A 26,593-nucleotide genomic window follows, 5' to 3' on the forward strand; every position below is an offset into this window, starting at 1 on the left:
TGCAGAGGATTCTGGGTGAGTGGCAAAATATTAGATTTCAATCACCAAAATTAATTAAGGAAATTAAAAGAATATCATTTTATTGCAAGGGAAATTGAATACAAAAGTAGGGAGGTTAAGTTTCAGCTATACAGGGCACTGGTGAGAGCACATCTGGAGTACTGTATACAGTATAAGTCAGTTTATTTAAGGTTTTAAAAGATTGGAAGCAGTTTAGAGATTTAATATACTGTATTGATACACAGTTTGGGCAGGGAAGGGAGAGAGAGCTGTCTGATAAGGAAATGTTGGACAGGTTAGGCTTAAACCTGCTGAATGTTAGAAGTGTAAGAAGTGACTTGATTGAAACAGGCAAGACCATTGACGATGGCTGTAGAAGGGCCATTCCCTCTTGGGCAGAATGTAGAACTAGGGTTCTTTGGGTAAAAATCAGGGGCTGCCCCTTCAGGAAGGGGATGAGACACACTTTATTCTGTGTGTCATGTCACTTTGGAGCCCTCCTGCTGAAAAGGTGGGGAAGGTGAGTTCTTGAGTATTTTTAAGACACAGGAGATTGATTTTTGTTGAGCAAAGGGGTGAGGTGTTGGCAGGAACACGTGGCTTTGAGTTACCATCAGATCAACCATGATCTCATTGTATGGCAGAGCTGGCTGGAGGGTCTTGAGGGAGATCCAGTGGATGTAGTGTACCTGGACTTTCAGAAAGCTTTTGATAAAGTCCCACACAGGAAATTAGTGAGTAAAATTAGGGCGCATGGTATTGGGGGCAAAGTACTAGGTTGGATTGAAAATTGGTTGGCTGATAGGAAACAAAGGGTAGTGATAAATGGCTCCATTTTGGAATGGCAGGCAGTGACCAGTGGGGTACCGCAGGGATCTGTGCTGGGACCGCAGCTTTTTACAATATATGTTAATGATATAGAAGGTAGTATCAGCAATAACATTAGCAAATTTGCTGATGATACTAAGCTGGGTGGCAGGATGAGGATGTTAGGAGATAACAGGGTGACCTGGACAAGTTAGGTGAGTGGGCAGATGCAGTTTAATGTGGATAAATGTATGGTTATCCACTTTGGTGGCAAGAACAGGAAGGCAGATTACTACCTCAATGGAATCAATTTAGGTAAAGGGGCAGTACAGAGAGATCTGGGTGTTCTTGTACACCAGTCAATGAAGGTAAGCATGCAGGTACAGCAGGTAGTGAAGAAGGCTAATAGCATGCTGGCCTTCATAATAAGAGGCATTGAGTATAGAAGCAAAGAGGTTCTTCTGCAGTTGTACAGGGCCCTGGTGAGACCACACCTGGAGTACTGTGTGCAGTTCTGGTCTCCAAATTTGAGGAAAGACATTCTGGCTATTGAGGGAGTGCAGCGTAGATTCACGAGGTCAATTCCTGGAATGGCAGGATTGCCTTACACGGAAAGACTGAAGCGACTGGGCTTGTATACCCTTGAGTTTAGAAGACTGAGAGGGGATCTGATTGCGACATATAAGGATTGGACACTCTGGCAGCAGGAAACATGTTTCCGCTGATGGGTGAGTGCCGAACCAGAGGACACAGCTTAAAAATACGGGGTAGACCATTTAGGACAGAGATGAGGAGAAACTTCTTCACCCAGAGAGTGGTGGCTGTGTGGAATGCTCTGCCCCAGAGGGCAGTGGAAGCCCAGTCTCTGGATTCATTTAAGAAAGAGTTGGATAGAGCTCTCAAAGATAGTGGAATCAAGGGTTATGGAGAGAAGACAGGAAGAGGATACTGATTAGGAATGATCAGCCATGATCATATTGAATGGCGGTGCAGGCTCAAAGGGCTGAATGGCCTACTCCTGCACCTATTGTCTACTGTTGCTGCGAAATTGTACATTTGTATGCATTCCAAATCCAACCCACTTTTGTATCTGAATGATGTTGTCTTTTGTAGATGGTCATAGAGATGTACAGCAGGAACACAGACCCTACAGTCCAATCCGTCCATGCCGACCAGATATCCCAATCCAATCTAGTCCCACCTGCCGGCACCTGACACCTATTCCTCCAAACCCTTCCTATTCTTATACCCATCCACATCCCTTTTAAATGTTGCAATTGTACCAGCCTCCACCATTTCCTCTGGCAGCTCATTCCATTCACGTACCATCCTCTGCATGAAAAAGTTGCTCCTCCGGTCTCTTTTATATCTTTCCCCTCTGTCTAAACCCAAGCCTTCTAGTTCTGGACTCTCCCAACACAGGGAAAGGACTGTCTATTTATCCTATCCATGCCCCTTGTGATTTTGTAAGCCTCTATAAGGTCACCCCTCAGCTCCCTCACCCCAGGGAAAACAGCCCCAGCCTGTTCAGCCTCTCCCTATAGCTCAAATCTTCCACCCCTGGCAACATCCTTGTAAATCTTTTCTGAACCCTTTCAAGTTTCACAATATCCTTTTGATAGGAAGGAGACCAGAATTGCATGCAGTATTCCAACAGTGGCCTAACCAATGGTCCTGTACAGCCTCAACATGACCTCCCAACTCCTGTCCTCCATTCTCTGACCAATAAAGGAAAACATACCGCCTTCACTATCCTATCTACCTGTGACTCCACTTTCCAGGAGCTTATGAACCTGCACTCCAAGCTGTCTCTGTTTAGCAAATCTCCCGGGGACCTTTGAATAGAGAAGAAAGTAGATTTCCGCACAAAGCGAAGCAGTTAGTAGAGATCCTAAGTGTACAACTGAACAGGTTTTAATCTGCTTATGATGAGTTCAGGATTCACTGTGGGACCACCTCTAACATGTCCATTCTCTCTCTTCGTAGAGCGCATGACAGAAACCCTTCGTGTGGGCATGTCCTCAGTTGTTACTGCCCAAATGTTTCTGACCTTCAGAGTGTTGCTGATGAGAATTTCTCCCCAGCATCTCACTTCACTCTGGCCTATCATGGTGACTGAGCTGGTAAGAGAAGAAAATTTTGTCAGTTTGCTCTGCCACACTGTGATTATATTCAAAACTGAGAGACATAATCGTGGTTGATTCTGAAAGAAGTAGCAAAAGTAGGTGTTTGCCACAAAATAACCACACTCTCTTTATGTAATTTAGTTTGGACTAATGTTCAAGAAAAATTGCAGAGAAAAACTCTTGGATCCATCACAGAACCTGCTTAAAAAATACATTTCAAACTGTAATTGAAAGTTGCTTTACTTTAAGTTTCACCTGTCAAGTTGATTACTGTCCATGCAATGCTGATTTATTACATAATATCGGCACTGAAATTTATTGGGAATCAACAATGTTGCTGTTTCATTTGGGATAAATGCATTATTTTAAACTGTGGGGAAAAATGCACAAAAGCAGAGAGATTCCATGTATAACAAACTGATCTAATTTAACAATGATTTTAATTCTGCCTAGTGTGAGCCAACCTCAGGTATGCAATGTGTAACAGAGGGATGGTTTGATTGACAAACCAGGTTATGTAATGAGAATGTTTTTTTAGAGTGAATGGAATAGTACTTAACAAGAATTTCTGTACCATTAATTGTTTCCCCAGCCATAGGCAAAGCTGCACAATATTTTCCCCGTAATGTTAATGATCTCTTGGAGAATGATTACAGCAACATGTGTTTGCTGTTTCTCTCATTTTTAATAAAGTTTGTTAAAAAAGGTTCTCATCAGTTTTTTCCCCTGAGGAAATAAAGCTATTATAAAATCATTAGAGCCATACAGCACAGAACCAGACCCTTCAGTCCAACTAGTCTATGCCAACCATGTTCCCAAACTGAACTTAGGCCAAATACAGGAAAATGGGACATGTCCCTCCAAACCTTGCCTATTGCACTTATCCAAAAGTATTTTAAATATTGCAATTATACCTGCGTCCACCACTATCTCTGGCAGTTGAATCCACAAACAAACCAGTCTCTTATATAAAAAACGAAGTTGACCCTCATGTCTTCCTACAATCATTTTCCTCTCGCCTTATAACTGTGCCCCATAGGGAAAAGATCCTTGCAATTCACCTTATCGCCACCTCCCATAATTTGTATAAACCCGTATAAAGTCACCCCTCAAATTCGTATGCTCCAGTGGAAAAGTCCCACTTATTTTCATAACTCAAATCCTCCTATTGCTGTAGAAGAAGACCAAAGCAGTAATATAGCTGCAGCAGAGATCCTTTTCCAGTTTCGCTTCCCCAAGCAACATATGCCCCTCCTTTCTCTTGAATTGGACTAGTCCTGATTCTCTGGCTTGATTCAAGCCAACTGAAATAAAATATACTCTCTACAAAACCATATACCTTTCCATTGATCTGCATCATTTTGTATATTACGCGATTTGAAAGTTGCCTATTGTTGTAAAACTACCTTTTATAAAGGATAGAAAGGAATGCACCATTCTGTGGTTAAAAATACCAATGCCAATCTTCTTGTGTTCTTTAGGTTCAGGTGTTCATGCAGCTGGAAGAGGATTTAATCAGAATTCTATCAAAGTAAGTTTCTTGGTTGGACTTTCTTTTTACAGAAAAAGGATAACCAGAAAGCCTGAGATCAAGAAATTTAAATTTAATTTAAATTTGTCACTGAGAACAAATGTTTTCTTATTGCTCAATGAGTAAATGCCTGTTTTTATTTATTATCCAAGAAACTCAGCAGATTTGGCAGCATCTGTGGAGGGATAAAAGAGTAAATGTTTAGCTTTCTTCTGGCTATACAAATGGAAAAAGTTCAAGATTCATGCTTCTTTGGTGCTTAATTAGCTTGGCTGGGGCAGATAATTTATCCAACAAATGGTGGTGATTTTTAGGCTCTTGTAGTGGTAGTACCCCTATCTCTGAGCCAGGAGGCACAGGTTCAAATCCCACCTACTCCTGAAGTATGTAATAGCTGGACAGATTGATTTAGAAAATTGTAATGAGCCAGGATGCAAGCTCTCTTAATGTAATCTTAGTAATGTAAATAATCCAGTAACTGATATGGTATAGTGGTAGTCCCCCTACCTCTGGTCTGGAAAAACCGAGTTCAAGTTCAATCCCACCTGCCCTGAAGGTGTATCACAACCTGTCTGAACAAATTGATTTTGTCTGACTATCCAATCACTTTGTTTGATCCCTGCAGACAATTAACCAAGGTTTGAGTCCTTAATTGTGGTCCATACTGTGTTCACTGTCCTCATTTGAGATTCTAAAATTAGCATCAGAGCCTAGCATTTGGAGGTCGGCAAATCCATCCAGGATCCCCTTCCTGATAGAGGGTCAACTTCCCAATCACAGGTTTAAAAGTACTTACTTTAATATAATGCTGAAATGCAAGGACCAAAGTTGAGAACAGCTGTCAAACTGATTCAAAACAGATTGGGTAGAGCCTAGAACAGAGTGACAGCACAAGACTGTTTGACGAGTTTCAAATTCAGCATAGGATGTAGACAAGCGTGTTTGTTAGGACAAGAAAGTTGAGTAATGATTCTGGTACAAATGGAATAGAATAAGATCTGAAATGTATCGGTAAGAAGGGAGTTAAGCTGGAAGTGAACTATATCTAGGGTGTTTTTGTTTCACTTCACTGTGCGTATTTGTGTAAAACCTGTTAAGAATTGTATAATTATATAAAGAGAGTGTTCTTGGCAAAACAGTTGAGCTTCTTTTACAGAACTTAAACAGTGAAGAATACAAATGCTCATCTGAAGCTTTGAGATGGTGATGACAAGAGTATGTTCCATAATTTGGTCCAATCTTCAAAGTGAAAATAGAGCCATTAATGAAAGAGATGATTTGATTGCTATTTACTTCATGAAGCTTCATGAAGAAACTGGTGTTTTTGAATTAAAAATAATATTTTATGATCTTATTGAAGGAATTGGAGATTGCACTCTTATAATCCTGTGGAGACCATTTCTTCTCTTTAAAAGAAAATTTATTTACCAGTAACCAACTCAAAGATTCATGTGTAGAGGTCTCCTGTTTTAAAACTTTGCTGTCACAAAGACATTTAAAATCACCAGAAGCTAAACATCAGTTTAGCAGGCAAATGATCACTAGTTCCCAGAAAAGGTCCTTGCCCCATTAATCAATGAATGCAATAGAAAACCACATGCTAATTGATGCAATATTTTCAGCAGGTGGGTAACCATCTAGATTGAAGTTCAAATCCCTCCCAGCATTTCACAAGCTCCCGTTACCCTGTCACATCATGGTGATTGTTCCAGTGTCCTTTTTGACTTGCACTTCCGCTTGATCTTATGATTATGTTTGAAACGACTGCCAGCTCTAATGTACACTTTGGTGATTCCTTGGATTTTGGACCTCCAGAAGTCCAATCTGTTTTGTTGTCATCTTTCAGAATAGTGAACCAACTGCCACAACCTGCTCTTTCTTGCTTTATACACTCAGCTCATGTGCTCATTTGCAATTGGTCTCATGCTGTTGTCTCCAGGTGTTAAACCTGATACTTGACTTTGAAGAAGTCATTTCCTACATCTCCTGTTTTCCTGTAACTGTATCACCTGGTTTGTTATTGGGCCGAATTGTTATCAAGTAACATGGACCTGTCTCTGAGCATCCCCATTTTCATCAAATTGATCCATTTTACTTTGAATTAAAAGAGACCAGTTTAAAATTAACAATTGTAAAACATCCAACATATAACAATGGAATTAGAGTATCAGAGGTTGAAAGAATTTATGGAATGTGTTATAAAATGCATTAAAATGTTTTTTTTTGCATTTTGAGAGTGTCACTGGCTGGGACCACATTTATTGCCCATCCCTAATTGCCCAGAGGGCATTTTAAGAGCCAACCACATTATTGAGAGTCTGGAATCACATATAGGCCAGTTTCCTTCCTCAAATGACATGAGTGAACCAGATGGGTTTTTCCAACATGCAACAATGGATTTGTGGTCATCAGTAGACCCCTGATTCTAGATTTTCATTTTCCCCAGTGAATTCAAATTCCACTATCCGCCATGGTAGGATTTGAACCTGGGTTCCCAGGACATGACTGGGGTCTCTGGATTAATTGTCCAGTGATAATACCACCAGGCCATTGCCTCCCCATCTCTAGACTCGAGTAAGATATCCAAAGATCTTATCAGATGGAAATAATTAGAAGTGATTGAACCAAGATTGCAACACTAAATACAAATGCTTGTGATGATGGCAATGACTTGGCCAAATTGTGATCAGTTCTTCGAAACCTGTGATGGCCTAGTCTCACCATCACAATATCTTCAGTCAGATATTTTTTATCTTTAACCTTGTTTTTTTTTGCCAGTTTGTATCTTTATTCACTAGTCCAGTAGTTATAGTTTAACTTGGAAAAAGTGTTCAGGATGGTATAGTCGATCAGGCAGAAATAAAAATGAGGTTTGAAACTTCGCATGTCAACCAAAATAACGCATCTATTTTAACAATGGAAGGGTCAGAAGAATGAGAATTGCAGGTGGGCTCAGGAAACATGCTAAAACTCATGCTTAATGTGAAATAATAAAAGGCTGGTATGACTGCTGTGATTTGTTGCAGTATTGGATCAGAGCTTGAAGGATGCAGATTCAATCTCAAAAGTTGGAACAAAAATGCAAAATATTAATTTAATTAGTGAGTGCAAGTTTATGTGTATGCTTCATAGATTCTCTCCAGTGTGGCAGCAGACCGTTTGGCCCATCAAATCCACACCCACCCTCTGAAGAGCATACCACCCAATCATGGTATCCCTGCATTTCCCATGGCTGATCCAGCTAGCCTGCACATCCCGGGCAATTTAATGCAGCCAATCCACCTAACCGGCACATCCTTAGACAGTGAGAGGAAACCGGAGCACCTGGAGAAATCACACGCAGACACGGGGAGAATGTGCAAACTCGACCCAGAAAGTTGCCTGAGGTGGAATTGAACCTGGGTTCCTGGTGCTGTGAGGCAGTAGCACGAACCACTGAGCCAACATGCCACCTAAATCAACTGCTTGCTGATTGTCAAGTCAAATCTGCACTGTTCAAAATAGCAAAAACTCACTATTAGTTTCCACCCTAACCAAAAGAGAAATCATTCCTGATGTTGAACATTGAAGTCAGAGATTGCTGGTGTTGTGGGGGTGGGGGTTGTGCTGGTTTTCAGATGTTCCAAGTGTCGATGAGCTGAGGATCAGACTAATAGCTGAGAGCTGGTCAGCACTTACTAACAAGTTGTTTGCATAATGGAGGCTATTGTAAAGTATCGGAAGCTGCATGGTACTCTTAGTTAACTTAGTAAGGAGTACACTGTTCCTGGTGAGAAAATACCATGCAATTTGGAAGAATCTTTTATGTTAACCTTCAGGAATATAACTCCACATTCAGTGATGGTGGAATTAATACCTCCTTTTTTTTTCAGCAAAGCAGGTCAAAAATCTCAAGTTAATAATGGAAATGAATCCCTGTTGTTAGAAATGGAACAGAATGACCTCGACATGTATTTATCCGCTTGTAAATTTCTGGATACAGCACTCTGTTTTCCACAAGAAGCAATGCCTTTATTTCAAATGTAAGTCTGCTTATGACGTGTGAGATGCTGCTTTTTTTTTTAAGAACTCTTTGGTACTTTGAAAAATGGGTTTTATTTTGCTTATGTACATTTATTCCCTTAATACTCCAGAGATATCTTATGGGTCAAACACCGCAAATTAGAATGTCTAGCTCAGTATAGTAAACTCCCTGGTTTCTGTCACGCACTGGAAATGCAGCCAGTTACAAGAATGAACACCATGGGAAATGGGTGGTGCTGGCTACATGAGTGAGCACCTTGGGAAATGGGTGGTGCTGGCTACATGAGTGAGCATCATTAGTTGTGTCCAGCATTGGTCATAAATACCATCAGCGAGGTCCGATCAAAAGGAGAGAGTGATGCCAACAACACGCTAGGTTGCCAAATTGAGAGAACTTACAGTGGAATTCTTGCGCAACTGATAGATAATGGAGACTTTACTTGAGTATTCCCATGTAGGAAAAGGGAAATCTTGATGGTGTATCTGGCAATTATTAGTAAATCTACCTTGCCCGAAGCTAACTTACCTGATGAGTGAATCCATGAATTCTGAAACAAGCGCCAAGAATGCTGGCGAAACTCAGCAGGTGTGGCAGCCTCTGTGGCGACAGAGTGAGAGTTAATACTTTGAGTATGATATGATTCTACAGAAATCTGAATCCTGATGTTGACTCCCTCCTGGGATGCTCATATCCCTTTGACAACTCATCCAAGTAGCCGCTGTGCATGTGCAAGCCTTGGCAGTGAGTACCAGGAGGTGATTCAACTGCAAGCCTAATCCTTTTAATCCAACACCAAATCTGAATATTCAATACCTCATGACTAGATCTGGTGACTAAATCATTTGCTGTCAGTGAGCATTTATTTGAGTCTATTGCTAATGCAGAGGTTTTTTTCCTGCTACCCTGAACGTCCTCAAATAAGTGTAACTCCAGATCAGACTTAACATTTATCTGAGGTGTCCCTGGTTGGTGGCTTTCCTTCCCCACCACCAACCCCCCGCCCTTTTCAAAGAAAAAGTTCCTTGTCCAGTTTAACAAAAAAAGTATGTGGGGTATTGTTTTACTCATAGCACACACGGAATTTTCACTGGACAAAAATATGTTTGGGTTAGTGGTCGCTGTATGAGTAAACTATAATTTGAGGACTGCTACACACTCTTTGGTATAAACCATGGTTGAAGGTGAGTGCATACACCTTGAAACATATGTTCACAGTGAACATTGATGTCCACTTGAAAGACCACATTGGGCTTCAGCATCTAATAATGGGATGATCCCTCTGACAGTCCAATTTTAAAGCAGTGCTGAGGGTGTCCTGTAAGCCTGGATTGTGGGCTTTCATTTATATGGGAGACTTGAACCCATAGCTTGCTGGCTCAGAGTTAAGAGTTTTAACACCTAGTTACAACTGACAACTGTGGGAGTTCCCTCTTACCAATCTATCTTCACAGGTGGGATTGCAGTATTCTCCTAGCCTTCTGTTCAGGACACAGCACAGTTAGTATTAAAAATAAAACTAAATTTTTATGCAGTGATGTGTTTGAGGACACTAACTCTATTTTTTTTGCCCAAATCTAATGTAGAAATTCTGTGATTATTCAATTGAGTTTTGTAACAGGCTTGAGAGACCACATGGCCAAGTCCTTCTTCGTTCTTTTGTTTGCATTTGATTTCATCTTCGCTGCCACATTGTCCAACTGCTGTTGCACTCTGGGATTTGATTTCCAAGCAGGAGGTAGTTAGAATATTGGAGCAAGAACCAACTTGGTCTGGTTGTAGTTCAACTTGTTTCTGCAGTATTATTATTGTTCATGTTTTCACTGGATATTTTATATACTTCTGTTGTGTTGATGCTAAAAACCTCCTGTGATATTTTTAGGTACAGGTGGGCCTTTGTTCCAGAGGTGAATGCTGCTGATTGCAGCCCACAAATGGAAGTTGTGGAAATGTTCCAAGCTTATAAACCATATGCAGTACGAATTCTGGATATTCTGCAGCAAACAAATGGGGTAAATGTTATTCCTTTCACAACTTGGTAAACGGCTGATTTTGTTTTTACCCTCTCAGGAGGCAACCCTTCAATTTCCTTTTTGGTTCCTTGGGTTGAGCTATGTCTGCATTTGTTCCATCCTCTGTCACGCATTGAAGGCAGAGATTACTATCTGAATGTATCTGAGTCATATCGCTAATTTTTAAATAACACAAAAGGAAAACCTTTTAGTTATTACACCTTAGTAACTGAAACAAGTTGGAGGCTATTTCGAATTAGTCACCTTGGTTAGGGTGTTGGTCAAACATTTGTATTAATTTGAAAGTCTTGCAAATTTAGTCAGTTTTAGTCTGGCTTTGGTGACACCAATTTGTTTTCCCACACAAATTCTTACTTTCACGGAAGTGCTTAAAGTTGTCAATGTTTAACTTGACTTCTTTGCAGAATTTGGATAGCTACTATTACCTTTTATTTCTTCAACTGGCTTAAATTTGTTACTGCGTGGTCTGTAGTGAAAGATGTTTAGGGACGACTGGTATGTTTTCCCAAACTATAAATATCCTTGAAACTTTTTCACACAGTGATCGTACTTCATATAATATGCATCTGTGTGTAATTACAGAAAACACAGGTGCTGGAGGGGATTAGAACAGGCACAGAATTCTGAAATTTCAGTTTCTGCCTGAAAGTTCCCCAAATGGTTGGCTCAGTTGGGGTTGTCTGGAGGTGGACCTGAAATTCATAGCAATGAGAATGAGATTTGATTTGACTTGATTTGATTTATTATTGTAACATATCCCAAGATACAGTGAAAAATTTTGTTTTGCGTGCTATCCAGACTAATCATACCTTAGATAAGTACAAAGCCACATGACGCCAGATTATTGTCCAGCAGGTTTATTTTAAATCAAAAGTTTTCAGAACATAGCTCCTTCTTCAGGTCATTTCACTTGACAAAGGAGCTACACTCTGAAAGCTTGTGATTTCAAATAAATCTGTTGGGCTGTAACTTGGTGTCATGTGACTTCTGGCTTTGTCACTGCAGTCGAACACTGGCACCTCCACATCATTTCATAAGCACATTAGTGTATTAGAGCAAACTGCGGAACATAGTGTCACAGCTACAGAGAAAGATCAACTCTAATGTACAAGAGCTTTGTTCTTTAGTTTGAATACAGCAGGGAAGAAGCTGTTCTTGAACTCATTGGTACATGTTTTCAAACTTTTGTATCTTCTGCCCAGTGGAAGAGTGTGTAACCAGGCTGGGAGGGGTCTTTGATGATGGCTGCATTTATGGGTACTAGGAAATATAGAATGTGTCAGTGGAAGGAAGGTGGTTTTCATGGTGGACTGAGCTGCAATCACAACTCTAATCTTTTGCAATCTTGGGCAGAGTAGTTGCCATACCATGCTGTGATACAGCTGGATAGGATGTTTTCAATGGCGCATCTGCAAAAGTTGATAAGTGTCATTGTAAAGTTACGTGGGATCTCAATCTCGCTAGGTTACATTGCCTGAAAATTGCTTTCATGTTTATGCTTATGTGCAGAAGATGATGTATGCTGTGAGAGAGTGTTTTTGTTTTCTTATTTAATGCAGGAAGTTTACTGCACAGAAGAAATCAATTCCAGTGACGTATACGAATTTCCCCTCTTGACTCAACAATCTGTGTCCAGCATCCACACACTTGCACATTTCTTCAGAATACTGAGTTGCATCTTTAAGACTCAACCAAATGGATCCCTTGAAGAACTAAGTCTTCACAGATCAGCTTCCAAGATAGAACCAACCAACAGTAATGCTGTTTTACAACGAATAGAAGAAAATATTGCGCATGACTTTTTGGAAATGGGAATGGAACATTGAATTCAATGGAATGTATCTTAATTATGACAGTAAAACCTGGGTTACTGAACTAATTTATTATTGAGGATACATACGAGAGGTTTTGTCTTTCTTGTGTCTTAACGGTTTTGTAAGAGCAGAGATCCCAACACAGTGAAACAGTGTTTGAACGAGTGAAATTAAGGAACTCTATTGTTAGTATTGTCATTTTTGAGTGGTTTGCTTGTGGTGAAGGGCAGAATTACTTTCTATTTGCTAAGAATCAACTTGTAACGGTTCACCTCTTGGATCCAAATCAAACCTTTAAACATGCTGTGCCTATTGGAAGAAGCCTCATCTGTATACTATGAAATACAATGAGTAAAATTCAGGGGCAACGTGAGCATCTCTCATCCAGAGTGGCAGTGGCCTTGTACTGTCTCTTCTCTGTTATGGGTTTTTTGTCAGCAAAATGGGGGTACCTATAAAGTATTGGTACTGTTTGTTCAATACTATTAACTGATTAATTATTTTGGTTATCAACTTCACTGTGTATGTGTATGTATATAAACTGTATAAATATCTATTTTCAAATGGTGCACTCTCTTTCTATCTAAATTACTCTAAAACTACTCATTTTTTTTACATTACTAAATGGGCACAAACAGACAAATAACCATGTGTGAGTTAACCTAATGAGAATGTAAACTTTAAAGTAAAAGGGAATGCTCATATTGCTTTAACTGGATTGGTCTTTGTGTTTACAGCCTTATTTTCAATCTGCAAACATAATACTGTGAATGTACATGCCAAGAATGACCCGGTCACTAAATAAAATGCAGAATCCTGATATTACAGAATGCCCTTGATATCAGTGTTGTGTGTACTTGGAGATCATTTAATTACCTATGTCCTGCTGTTGTCAGCCTTATTTTAATGCATTAAATGTTTACACACACTTGTTTGGAAAAGCCTTTCTAATCTGTCTATTTATAAAATGTTACTTTCAACAGAAAACAATTTAAAGAAATTTCAACTTTCAAGTTAATTGCTAAAAGAACAATGTTTCACATTTTCAGTGGAGAAAATACTTTACAGACATACTTTAAATTGTCCTTTAAATGGTTACTCAGTTCTCTCAGGATCAGCCTGAAATGTTCCACATCTCAGAGGGTTTGCTTCTGTTCATTTCCTTTCTCAGCTCAGCACATTGTAATCCCAAAGCTATCTTTTATGTTATAAGTATTATTGGAGACCACCCCCCACCGTAATTCCCTCTGTGTTTCTCTTCCCCGCCCCCCCCCCCCATTTCTCTCCCTCTGTTTTCTCCACCCCCCGTCCCCCTCTTTCTCTCCCTCTGTTCCCCCCCTCTCTCCCTCTGTTTTCCCGCCCCGTTTCCCCCTCTCTCTCCCTCTGTTTCCCTCCCCCCCACCCCCCCCAATCCCCCTCTGCTTTCCCCTGATCCCTCTGCTTCCCCCTCTGTGTCTCTCTCTTGCAATCTAGGCAAACCTTCCAAGCTCATTTGACACTCTAATTTGGTCTTTTCAATATAAGCACATGCTTCTACCATGTTCCTGCACAGTGAACCCCAGAAGCTTCGAACCTCTCTTTCTCTCTCCTTGGACTCTGACAAACTAATTCTCCTTTCTATGATAGTCATCCTTAGGAAAATCTGTGACTTGAAGCTCCCTTCACGATGGTAATGTGAATTACATGGATCTTGTATCCAGATAGAAATAAAGATTATGTATTCTTGAGAGTTGAACACTCCTTTAATACTGGACCCACACAGACCGTTCAAAGCACAACTGTTGACATTCTGACCTGCTCAACCCTTTTGATACTTGGAGACTCTATCCACTAGTATCCCTTTAGGTAAGTAGGTTGATGCTTTATTTGAAAGAAAAGTGGGCTGTTGCCTAGAAACAAGGAGACAGAAGCAGAGACAGCTTTCTTCTAGAAAAAGAGAACCATTCCAAACGTTACGTGTGTTCAGGTTTTACAGATAGAAGTGGTCATTCAGGTGTGAAAAAAAACTTATGAGCAGTTCAGCAATCTCTGGAATAGTCAGGACAAGACCGAAGGAATCTTGAGTAGTTTAATGTTAGTACGAAATTCTGTAGGAACAAAAGGTTGTGGAAAAACAATTTATGATCTCTGGATCTTAAGATGGCTGCCTGTAGATCCAATTTAGCCACACCATGACAACATACACATGGGAGAATTGAAAATGTACCCTGAGCTTCCCCTCCTTTTCAATAAAACACAAACATGAGACATTAAGGTTTTTGCAACTATCTGAACCCCCAAGTTTTCCAGTGCATCATCTTAAGTCATAAGTACCAAAGTAGTTGCAAATTGAATTCTTGAGGTTTTAATCATGTATTATTGATACAGTAAGGGAGGGAACTAATGATCACAGTCACTATTCATCACTGTAGATACCTGGTATCACAGTTTACAGATATTTCCTTAAAGTTGCCCATGACCAATATATTTGTGACTATGTATGTTTCTTAGCTTTGGAGTTTATCCATTTTAGACAGTAAGCTGTAGGGTCAGGCTTTACCCGAGTGATCGGTTCAAAGTGGCTATTCAACTGGTAAATATTTGCACGTTTAATTATACAGGAAAAGTTAGAAGCTGATGTGGAACCAATAGCCATTAAGAAAATTTAAAATAGCCTATTTCAAAACACGTCGTCTGACTAATCCTATAGTCCGAGTAAGGGAGACTTCAGTGGAGTGAGATGGTGTGAATAACTGGAAATTTGCATGGAAGTATCAATTCTGAACAGAAGGGACAGAGGTGCTTTAAACAAGGTTTCCTGCAAGAAATAGTGTCTAGAGTGAGAGGTGATCAGGAGAGGAAGTAAGATGTAGGTCCGTGGGCCTACCTACACGGATACCAATAGCATTATGACAACACAAGCACAGCAAAAGCAGTTGATTGATGAGTAGATTTGATCAATATTTCTAATTTTGAAAGTAAAACCTGAGTACAGTATTTACTTTGTCTCTGCGCTAATTTGCTCTTTTTTTTTCCTGAGAAATAGCATGTTCCATTTTTAGAGTATGTTCCTACTTATTCGAGGAGTAACAAATCATAAAGTCATAGAGATGCACAGCATGGAAACAGACCCTACGATCCAACCCATCCATAGCAACCAGATATCCCAACCCAATCTAGTCCCACCTGCCAGCATCTAGCCCATATCCTTCCAAACCCTTCCTATTCGTATACCCATCCAAATGCCTCTTAAATGATGCAATTGTACCAGCCTCCACCATTTCCTCTGGCAGCCCATTCCATACATGTACCACCCTCTGTGTGAAAAAGTTGCCCCGTAGGTCTCTTTTATATCTTTTCTCCCTCACCCTAAACCTATGCCCTCTAGTTCTGGACTCTCTGACCCTAGGGAAAAGACTTTGCCTATTTGCCCTATCCATGCCCCTCATAATTTTGTAAACCTCGACAAGGTCACCCCTCAGCCTCTGACACTTCAGGGAAAACAGCCTCAGCCTGTTCAGCCTCTACCTGTAGCTTAAATCCTCCAACTCTGGCATCATCCTTGTAAGTCTTTTCTGAACCCTTTCAAGTTTCACAACATCTTTCCGAAAGGAAGGAGACCAGAACTGCACGCAATATTCCAACAGTGGCCTAACCAATGTCCTGTACAGCCATAACATGACCTCCCAACTCCTGTATTCAGTCTGACCAATAAAGGAAAGCATACCAAACACCGCCTTCACTGTCCTATCTATTTGCGACTCCACTTTCAAGGAGCTATGAACCTGCATTCCGAGGTCTTTGTTCAGCAAAACTCCCTAGGACCTTACCATTAAGTGTATAAGTCCTGCTAAGATTTGCTTTCCCAAAATGCAGCACCTCGCATTTATCTGAATTAAACTCCATCTGCCACTTCTCAGCCCATTGGCCCATCTGGTCAAGATCCTGCATTTCATAAGATACAGGATAGTAGGTCAGAAGGGCCTAGTGGAATGTAGGTCTGCAAAACCTTGAGCTCTATGTATCAGAAGTTGAGCAGTTGCAGTCTCAACCCTCTGCCTCAAGAATGCACAACAGTTTGGACAGTACATTTCAAGAGGTGGTCACACCACAGATTAGAAGTGTACAGGCAGAGAGAGATTGAATAACTACCAGTCTAAGAAAACCCGACAGATTGTGCAGTACCTTTTGAGTTTATTCTGCTTGCTAATCTGTAATCCATTTTGGGTGACTGTATTCCCAAGGAACTCTCACAGACAAGCCTGGGGCCCCAACTGTCTGGAGGTGGAGGGAGAAGAATGGAAGAATGATATCCATTACCTCAGGAGATCTCACAGTTATTTCTGTGTCATTAAATGTGACTCCAAGATGGTAGGTTGCCTCTCTGGCGCCAGCGTTAAGACTATCGTGGAGCACCTGCAGGATCTCCTTCTGAGGAAGTGGGATCAGCCAAAAATCTAGTCCACGTTGGGAGCAACGATGTGAACAAAATGTAGTTGACTCTTAACTGCCCTTTAGACAGTTGGGAATTGGCAATAAATTCTGGTCCAGCCACATCCTGTGATGGACTCATTTTTTTTTTGTTATTCCTCTAGGCAGATTTTGGGGAATAATGAAATTAAAAGGCAGGACCTCAACAATGGTCATCTCAAAATTACTCCCAGTTAGAACATAGAAAAGTATAGCACAGAACAGGCCCTTTGGCCCACGATGTTGTGCTGAGGTTTAATTCTAATGTAAAATATATAATAACCTACACTCCCCTCAACTCACTGCTGTCCATGTGCCTGTCCAGTAGTCGCTTAAGAGTCCCTAATGACTCTGCTTCCACCACCACCGCTGGCACCGCATTCCGTGCACTCTCAACTCTCGACATAAAGAACCTACCACTGACGTCTCCTCTATACCTGCCTCCTCATGTCTTAAAACTACCTGTCAATCCTGCCCTGGGAAAGAGTCTTTGACTATTGACTCTATCTATTCCTCTCATCTGTGTGCTAATGATAATAAGAACAGAATTGAATATCTGATGTAAATGAGAACTGGTGTAATAAGGAGGGCATCAGATTTCAGAGGAATTGAAACTGATGCTGGGGCATGTGAGATGGGTTTCATATCAACAGGATTGAGACTGATATCATTGCAGAGAGATTTGCTAGTGCTTTTGGGTGGATTTAAAGCAGTTTTCCAAGAGGATGGGTATCTCAGCCATAACACAAATTGGAAAGAAGTGAAGTTGGTAACAGGAAATTGAAAAGATGTGAGGACGACTATTAGAAAAAAAACAGAACCAAATATAGAATATGCTTTGAAACTAGAATGGTGTCTAAAAGACAAAGTTATATATATTCTACATGAGTACACACAGCATTTGTAATAAAGGAAATGATTTAAAGGAATAAATAGAGATATGAGTTTGATTTAATTGCTGCCGCATGATGACCAGGACTGCGGACTGAATATTCAAGGATATTTGATATTCAGGAAGGACAGAAAGAAAGGAAAAAATGGGGTTATGTTGGTAATGGATAGGATCAGTACATTAGTGAGGAAGGATTTCTGATTAGAAGAGTGTATGGCACAGTCGGTTCTAATATAATCTGATTGTTCTGTTCTCATGCAATCTCGCATTATAAAAAAGTCTCTCAATAGCCATGCATTTGAACTAATGGAGCCAGAATCGTGTTATAGCCAATACAGACAAGAAAAGTTCATGTTCTGTAAATAATGGTCTAAATTCTTCAATTGCATTGAAGCCTATTCGTGCTGAAGAAACGTGTGTTATAGCAGAACTGACTATTTGTTTGGGTGGATCTAAGAAATAGCAAGAGGCAGCAAATATAGTTTGGAGTTATTTATAGACAACCAAATAGTACTGTTTGGGTGGACGTACTTAGGAGATAAGAGAAACGTAGCATAGGCAACATTATTATTACGTGTGTCTTAAATCTGCATATAGATTGAGCAAACCAAAGCTGTGCAGGATGAATGTCCAAAGAGTATTAAATATTGTTTTTCTAGAGCAGCATGTTGAGCTAATGCGATCATGAGCTATCTTAGATCTAGTATTATTTTTGGGTGGCACGGTGGCACAGTGGTTAGCACTGCTGCCTCACAGCGCCAGAGACCTGGGTTCCCGCCTCAGGTGACTGTCTGTGTGGAGTTTACACATTCTCCCCGTGCCTGCGTGGGTTTCCTCCGGGTGCTCCGGTTTCTTCCCACAGTCCAAAAATGTGCAGGTCAGGTGAATTGGCCACGCTAAATTGCCCGTAGTGTTAGGTAAGGGGTAAATGTAGGGGTATTGGTGGGTTGCGCTTCGGCGGGTCGGTGTGGACTTGTTGGGCCGAAGGGCCTGTTTCCACACTGTAAGTAATCTAATCTAATCTAATTTACTGAAAAAGGACTAATTATTAATGGCATTGCAAAAGAAACTCTACAGATGAGTAACCACAAAATATAAAATTCTATCATAATGTTTAAAAGTGAGGTAGTTCATTCTGAAGCAAGAGCATTAAATTTTGATAAGGGAAATTTATGAAGGCATGAGACAGATTGAGAAAATAGTTTAAAAAGAATAATTCCACAGAGACAACGATTAGCCTTTAATGAACTGTAACATGACATGCAACAACTTTCAGTGCAAAAACTCCAAGATCAGTCAACCATGACTAATAAAGGAAGTTCAGGACTGTATAGCTTTAAAGAAAGGAATGGTAAATCTGAGGATTTGCGTTTTCTTCGCAAAAGGAACACTCAGAAACTAATAAGGAAAGGGGGGGTGGGTGGTGAGGAATAGAAAATGAATGAAGGAGTAGAATATGAAAGCAACCTAGCATAAAAATGAAAAGGAACTGTAAGAGTTTCTATAGCTGTGTAAGGAGGTGGCTGTAGTGATAGTTGATTATCTTCTAATGTTCTGTGGATTCTGGAATGACTCCTGTAAATTGGAAAGTAGCGGTTATCACCCCACTATTTGAAGGCAGCGAGGGAGAAAACTTGGATCTATAGACCTGATATTTTCCCTACTACTGATATGAGTCTGTTAGAATCTATTATAAAGGATGAGATAAATGCACACTTGAATGACAATGACCTGATTTTGGCATAGTCTGAATGGATTTGCGAATGGGAAATTGTGATTGAACTTGAAGGTTTTTTTGAAAATCTTACTAACAAAGTTTAGAAAGGAGAGCCAATGGGCATATATACATGCTTTTCAGAAGTGTTTTGATGATGATCCCATAAGAGGCTGCTTACAAAAAAATTTAAAAACTGTGGGATTGGTGGTAATGTGCTGGCTTGGATTAATGATTGGCTATTAGGAAGTAGGAATAAATGTGTAATTCTTGCATTGGCAGGATATTGCTAGTCGGGTACCACAAGGATCAATTCTTGGAGCCCCAACTGTTCACAATATGTATCAATATTGGAAATGGGAACCAAATATAATATTTCCAAATTTGAAAATATTACAAACCAAAATGGAATGTGTTGAAAGGAAGATGTAAAACAATGTTGGGAGAATATGGACAGACTTAGTGAATAGGCAAGAAAATTGAAGATGAAAAATGTGAAGTTATCCAGTTTGGAGGATCAAATATACTGATTAATTATTAAATTTAAGAGGTTAGGAAAATGTAAATGTACAAAGGGATACAGGTGTCCTTGGCAATAAGCTACTGAAGTCTGACCACACTTCAGCCCTTCCGGTCTGCACAAGTCAAAAACAAGCACCGAATTATTCTAATCCTATCTTCCAGCATTTGGCACATCGTCTTGTAAGTCCTTGTATCACAAATGCACCTTTAAACACTTATAAATGTTTTGAGGGGTACTGCCTTGCCTATGCTAAATGGGCGTTACCGGTTCCAGATTCCCACCACCCTCTAACTGCAAAACATTTTCCTCTCATCCATTCTAAAAGTCCTACCCCTTTAAATCTATGCCTCCTGGTCATTGATCTTTCCAATGAGGGAATAGTTCCTTCCTGTCTAGCCTATTTATGCTCCTTTAAAATTTTATGATTCTCAATCATAAAATTCTTCTCAGTCTTCTCTGCTCTAAGGAAAACATCCCCCACTCTATTCAATCTCTCTTTCGTAACTAAAACTGTCTCAACCATACAACATCCTGCTAACTGCCCTAAAGGAAGATCAGAAAGGCCAATTGAATGTTAGCCTTTATTTCAAGAGGAGTAGTTTAACAGGGTGGTACTGGAAAAGCACAGAAGTTTGGGCAGCAAACAAGGAGCTGGAGCATTGGTGTTTTGGGTATAAGCCCTTCATCAGGAATGTGGAGGGGGAAGGGGGCTGAGAGAAAAAATGGGTGGGGGTGGGGGTGGGGGTGGGGCTGGAGGGCAAGGTAGCTGGGAAGGTGATAGGTGGCTGCAGGTTGGGCTTAATGATATATTGGTGGGGAGGATGGAGCAGATAATTGGGAAGGAAGATGGACAGGTCAAGAGGGTGGTGCTAAATTGGAGGGTTGGATCTGGGATGAGGTGGTGGGGGAGGAAAGATTTGGAAACTGGTAGCGCACCAACCTCTACATCACCAAAGCCAGGTGCTAGTTCACGGATACCACCTCCTCCTCAACCATGACCTCAACTCCCATCACCAGCTCATCATCTCCCAGAACATCCAAAAACTCATCTTTAGGGAATCTCCCATCCACTGCCTCCAACCTCTTAATTCTGCAACCATGCACCACCCAGTTCTATCTCCTATCCTACCTGTTCATCTTCTTTCCCACCTATCTGCTCCACCCCCCCACCTACATCCACCTGTTGCCTTTCGGCTCACCTTAGCCCCAGCCACACCCCTACCCCCAAACCTGATTTATCTCTCAGCCACCTTCCCCTCCGCATTCCTGAAGAAGGGCTTACGCCTGAAACATTGATGCTCCTGCTCCTCACATCCTGCCTGACCTACTGTGCTTTTCGACACCGACACATTTCGACCCTGACTGTCCGGCATCTGTGGTCCTGGCTTTCTCCTTTATTTCAAGAGGATTTGAGGAGATTGAGCAAAACTGAGCCTGTATTCCTGAGAGTTTCAGAGATCATATTCAATAATACATGACATTTATTGTATCTATTGCTCCCGATGCGCTCTCCTCTACAGTGGGGAGACTGGACGCCTTCCCGCAGAGAGTTTTTGAGAACATCTCCAGGACATCCGCACCAAACAACCCTACCGCCTGTGGCCAAACATTTCAACACCCCTCCCACTCTGCTGAGGACATTGTGAGAAACAAAGCCCACTCACTTCAATAATTTCAGTCCGAGACAAGATCTGAATCAGTAGTGTCATTTATTTTACTCTTGCAAGAGAGTGCGATGAACACTGTCTACAAGGCAGGGACACACACACTAAATTCAACTAATACATGATATTTATGTAATTTGGTTCCTTTCTTTATCACGTTGCTCCTCCCGTTTACATCTTCCACTTCTCTAAGACCGGCACCCATTACTCCTGTTTATCTCTTGTCTTATCCGGCCTTGTCTGTGACAAAATGCTTATATCTGGCCTCACAAGGCTGTTTGACCACATCCCACTGTGGCCCATTGTTAGGTATATCCTTTCTTCACCATTATCTACTCCCTCTATCTGTGCTTTCCCCAACCATACTGATCCTTCTGACCTTTTAATTGGGGTTTATTCCTGTGTTTCTGTAAAAGTGGGAAACAGATGCTCATAACTACTGCTTGTGCACGCATATCTGGCTTAACCTACAATCCTCACAGCACCTTATCTATTTGTCTGTAACATCTACCATCGTTTTGCAGTCACGTTTCATTCTTGCATATAATTTTAGCTAATACAAAAACAATTATGTATTTCCTCCACATAGTTTGCATTCTTGTTGACTCAGCTCTTAGTTGAAACAATTACACACTGGTGTGAGTTCATTTACCTTGCATAAGTAATTATAATTGCAGAAGTAACACTACTTTACCTATATCCCACAACATGCAGGTCCTGGGCCCCCTCCATTGCCACTCCCTCACCACCCAACGCCTGGAGGAAGGACGCCTTATCTTCCACCTTGGGACCCTTCAACCCCAGAGCATCAATGTGGACTTCACCAGTTTCCTCATTTCCCCCTCTCTTCCCTTACCCCAGTTCCAACCTTCCAGCTCAGCACCGTCCTCATTACCTGTCCCATCTTACTTCTCACCTATCACCTTTCACCCCCACTTCCATCCACCTATTGCACTCTTAGCTAACTTCACCCCAGCCCCACTCCCTTACATTTATCTCTCCACCCCTGAGGCTCCCCCAGTCTCATTCCTGATAAAGGGCTCTGGCTCGAAACGTCCAATTTCCTGCTCCTCGGCTGATGCCTGACCTGCTGTGCTTTTCCAACACCACACTCTCCACTTTGATCCCCAGTAACTGCAGACCTCACTTTCTCCAAAAGTCAAAAAAAAATCACACGACATCAAGTTATAGTCCAACAGGTTTATTTGGAAGCACTAGCTTTCAGAGCAGTGTTGTGTGATTTTTCTCTCTACAAGTAGTTGTGTTTGACCATCCCTGGTTGTGTTGAATGGCAGGGCAGGCTGAATGGGTCGGACCCTATGTATCTTTTTTTTATCAAAACAGTGAAGGGTCACTCCTGTTCTTTTTTTTTACCCCCACACTACCGCCTAAGTGCGGTAGTGCTTATTTTTATTCCCCAGCACCCATGGTGTGTGTGTGTGTAGATGTGAGACACAGTGAAAAGACACAAAGTGCACGAATCTTTATTCAATTTCCACCACCAGGAAGATAGGAAAAACACCCGGGTGGCCAGTGACAAGCACTGCCCTTCAAACCACAGGGCAATGCTGTGTGATCAAAACAGTGGAGGGGGAGGGTAGGGACTAAATCAAAATAGAGTTGGAGGGAGAAATGATGCACTCCACTCCCTGCGGCGCCCACCTCTCCCTGAACGACTCCAGGGTGTTGGTGGACACCGCGTGCTCCTTCTCCAAGGACACCCGGGCCCTGACGTAACCCTGGAAGAGGGGCAGGCAGTCGGCCCTAACGACCCCCTCCACGGCCCGCTGCCTGGACCTGTTGATGGCCAGTTTGGCCAGGCCCAGGAGCAGACCCACGAGGAGGTCCTCGGACCTGCCCTCCCTCCTCCGTACCGGGTGCCCGAAGATCAGGAGCGTGGGACTGAAGTGCAGCCAAAAGCAGAGGAGAAGGTTTCTGAGAAAATCAAAAAGGGAGTGCAAACGTCGGACCCTATGTACACAGTAGGGGACGAGCATTGATTGGTTGGCCTGCAGAGGATTTGGGGGGGGTGGAAGCAGCTGACCGGAAGTTTGCGGGGCAATGACGCAGCCGGTGGGCGGGCGCAGGACCTGACGGAAGTGCGTCACTGGGTGGTGACAGAAGGGGGCTGGAGTTTGTCAACAGAGGCGGCGGGGCCGCTCCTGAGAGAGAGAGAGAGAGTGTGTGTGTGTTGGGGTGGGGAGGTCCGTCAGTCACAACCGTCTGACTTTTAGAGGAGCAGGCTGCAGACGTGATGGCCTCGGCCTTCCTGCGGAGCGGGGCCGGCGGCAATGGCGGCTCGCTGGTGGTGGGGCCACAGGACATCCCTCTGAGCGCGGTGAGTCATGCAGCTGCAGCCGCTGTGGCGACGGGGAGGCCGGTCCAACCAGCCTCCTGAGTGAGAGGCTGGGGTTAGGCAGGGTATACTGTCCTGGGTGACAGGAGAGCATGGCGTTTGTTTTGGAGAGGTGGTGTTGCATTGTCTCCCTCTGCAGTTTGACCGCCACCTCCAGCTTATTAATTATATTCTCTGTGTGTTATCTTCATTCGCTCAGATGAGTCCCAAGTTCCTGCACGCCAACTCCACCAGTCATACTTGGCCTTTCAGTGCGGTGGCCGAGCTGATAGGTGAGTGTTATCAAACCTCTTTCTCCTCCCGCCCCCGACCTCCCAGCTGAGTGTTACCCGCTTTAAAGTAGAGTAGAGTAAAACCAAAAGAACTGCGGATGCAGAAAGAAAGACGGAAGTTGCTGGCAAAAGCTCTGCAGGTCTGGCAGCGTCTGCAGAGAGAAATCAAACTCAATGTTTCAGGTTTGGTGGCCGTTCCTCAGAACTTAAAAAAATCAGTCAGTTCTGAGGAAGGGTCACTGGACCCAAAACACTAACTCTGATTCTCTCCACTGATGCTGCCAGACCTGCAGAGCTTTTCCAAGCAATTTTTTAAAAAATCGTCTCTGAAATTCTGCGGGTAATGCCTCTGAGAATTTGGATCTCGTCAAAATAAACAACCTTATTCCTTATTCTGAACTGTTTTAGCTTTTATATGCATGATCTTGCATGCGGAAGTTTAAATCATTGCAAAGCAAATAGTGCAGTAAGTTAACAGTTGTTTAAAACAAAAACTGTAGTGAATATTTGAATCAGTTTGTGGTTAAATATTGACGAGTTTGTGTTTAGAAAGGGTAAGTTGTAGTAGTGAACCAGTAGCTCCTGCTGCGTGAGTTGTTAAAGCATATCTCAAAGAACATCTGTGACATGATTTCCTTGAAACTCTACTGCATGCTTTGTGGGTGGATTTCACTAATCTTTCAGACCACCACTTTCAGTTTCATTTTTGATTTCTGCATCTATGCAGAAATTTGTATTTTGAAACTTAAGGAACTTGTGATGCAAAATTCTCCTGGACTCCTGATCTTTTTTTATAAATCTTACTTTTTGCAAAGGATTGTGCTATATTCGAAGTCAATTCAGTGTGGCAGCCGTAGTCCTAAAGTACAAATATTTAGCTGTTGAGTAGAGTCAGAGTCTACAGCACAGAGACAGGCCCTTTGGCCCAAACTAGTCTGTGCTGACCAAAACGTCCATTCATACCAACCCACTTCAGCTGTCGGCTCATTCCATATGTTTACCACCCTCTGTGTTAAAAGAAGAGTTGACAATTAGGTTCTCTTTTATTCTTTTCCCGCTAACCTTAAACTGATGCTGTCTAGACCTCTATTCCACACCCCTAGACTGCATTCACCCTATCTGTGCACCTCATGATCTTATACACTTTTATAAAATCCCCCCTCAGTCTCTTACGCTGTAAAGAAAAAGACCCTGCTTATCCAAACTCTTCCAATAACACAGACCCTTGAGTCCTGGCAACATCCTTGTAAATTTCTTCAGTACTCTTTCCAGTTTAATAATACTTATAGCGAGGTGACCAAAACTGAACGCAATATTCCAAGTGTGGCCTCACCAACGTACTGTACAACTGCAATATAACTTCCCCAACTTCTATTCTCAGTGCCCTGATTCATGCAGGCCATTTTGCCAAAAGCCTTTTTCGCTGCCCTGACTACCAGTGACTCCACTTTCGGCAAACTGTGCACTTGAACTCCAAGGTCCCTTTGTTCCACTACACTCTAAGGCCTACCATTCATCATGAAGCCCCTACCTTGATTTGACTTTCCAAATTGCACTTATGTATTTTTGTCATTTCTCAGCACACTTCCCCAGCTGATCAAGGTCCTCTTGCAATTTCTGATAACCTTCCTCATTGTCCACGATACTACCTATTTAGTGTCGTCAGCAAACTTACTAATCATGCCTCGTACATTCTCAGCCAAATCATTGATATAGATAAGAAACAGCAGTGGGCCCAACACTGACCCCTAAGGCACTCCACTAGTCATAGGCCTCCAGTCTGACAGGTATCCTTCCACATTTACCCTCTGCTTCCTACCATCAAGTCAACTGTGTATCCAATTTGCCAGCTCCCCTAAATTCCATGCAATTTAACCTTCCAGAGCAGTATTTTTAAATACTCAATACTTCTTCCCTATTCACTGATTTAATTTGAATTGTGTAAACCCCATACAAATAGTCATTTGGTTATACAGTACAAACCTTGTGTTTCTTGAAAAAATATACACCTGAACCTTATTATCTCTCACTCAAATGTGTCAATGAAATTGTACCAATGAGTTTTGAGAAGATTTGTAGCTCAGGTTGATGGTCTGGATGTAGGGTTGCTCGCTGAGTTGGAAGGTTCATTTTCAGATGTTTGCCATATCCTTTGCAAGATCTTCAGTGAGCCTCCGGATGAAACACTGCTGATGAGCCCTGCATTCTGTTTATATGTTTGGGTTTCTTTGGGTTGGTGATGTCATTTCCAGTTCTTTTTTCTCAGGGGGTGGTAAATGGGGTTCAAGTCAATGTGTTTGTTGATATGTCTGAAAATGAGCCTTCAAGCTCAGCGAGCAAACCTACATCCAAAATGTGCCAAATGTTGCTGGGAGAGGCAATATTTATTAC

General features: G+C 41.8%; 2 protein-coding genes across 8 annotated transcripts in view; both read left to right on the forward strand.

The window, feature by feature from the left end:
- The window catches only part of dop1b (DOP1 leucine zipper like protein B), a 144,426-nt gene extending 131,153 nt beyond the window's left edge, over window positions 1-13,273 (forward strand). For all 7 annotated transcript variants that reach the window (XM_072585618.1, XM_072585610.1, XM_072585614.1 and 4 more), the window contains exons 33-37: window positions 2,794-2,930; window positions 4,415-4,464; window positions 8,337-8,486; window positions 10,368-10,497; window positions 12,078-13,273. In XM_072585618.1, the coding sequence (XP_072441719.1) occupies window positions 2,794-2,930; window positions 4,415-4,464; window positions 8,337-8,486; window positions 10,368-10,497; window positions 12,078-12,344 (734 nt within the window). In that variant the 3' untranslated portion in view covers window positions 12,345-13,273. The remainder of the gene's footprint in view (window positions 1-2,793; window positions 2,931-4,414; window positions 4,465-8,336; window positions 8,487-10,367; window positions 10,498-12,077) is intronic.
- Window positions 13,274-23,705: 10,432 nt separating this feature from the next.
- Window positions 23,706-26,593, forward strand: part of morc3a (MORC family CW-type zinc finger 3a) — a 66,513-nt gene continuing 63,625 nt past the window's right edge. The window contains exons 1-2 of the mRNA XM_072585621.1: window positions 23,706-23,912; window positions 24,130-24,202. Of these exons, the coding sequence (XP_072441722.1) occupies window positions 23,829-23,912; window positions 24,130-24,202 (157 nt within the window). The 5' untranslated portion in view covers window positions 23,706-23,828. The remainder of the gene's footprint in view (window positions 23,913-24,129; window positions 24,203-26,593) is intronic.

This window comes from Chiloscyllium punctatum, chromosome 15, assembly GCF_047496795.1.
Source record: "Chiloscyllium punctatum isolate Juve2018m chromosome 15, sChiPun1.3, whole genome shotgun sequence".
NCBI classification, from domain to species: Eukaryota; Metazoa; Chordata; class Chondrichthyes; order Orectolobiformes; family Hemiscylliidae; genus Chiloscyllium; species Chiloscyllium punctatum.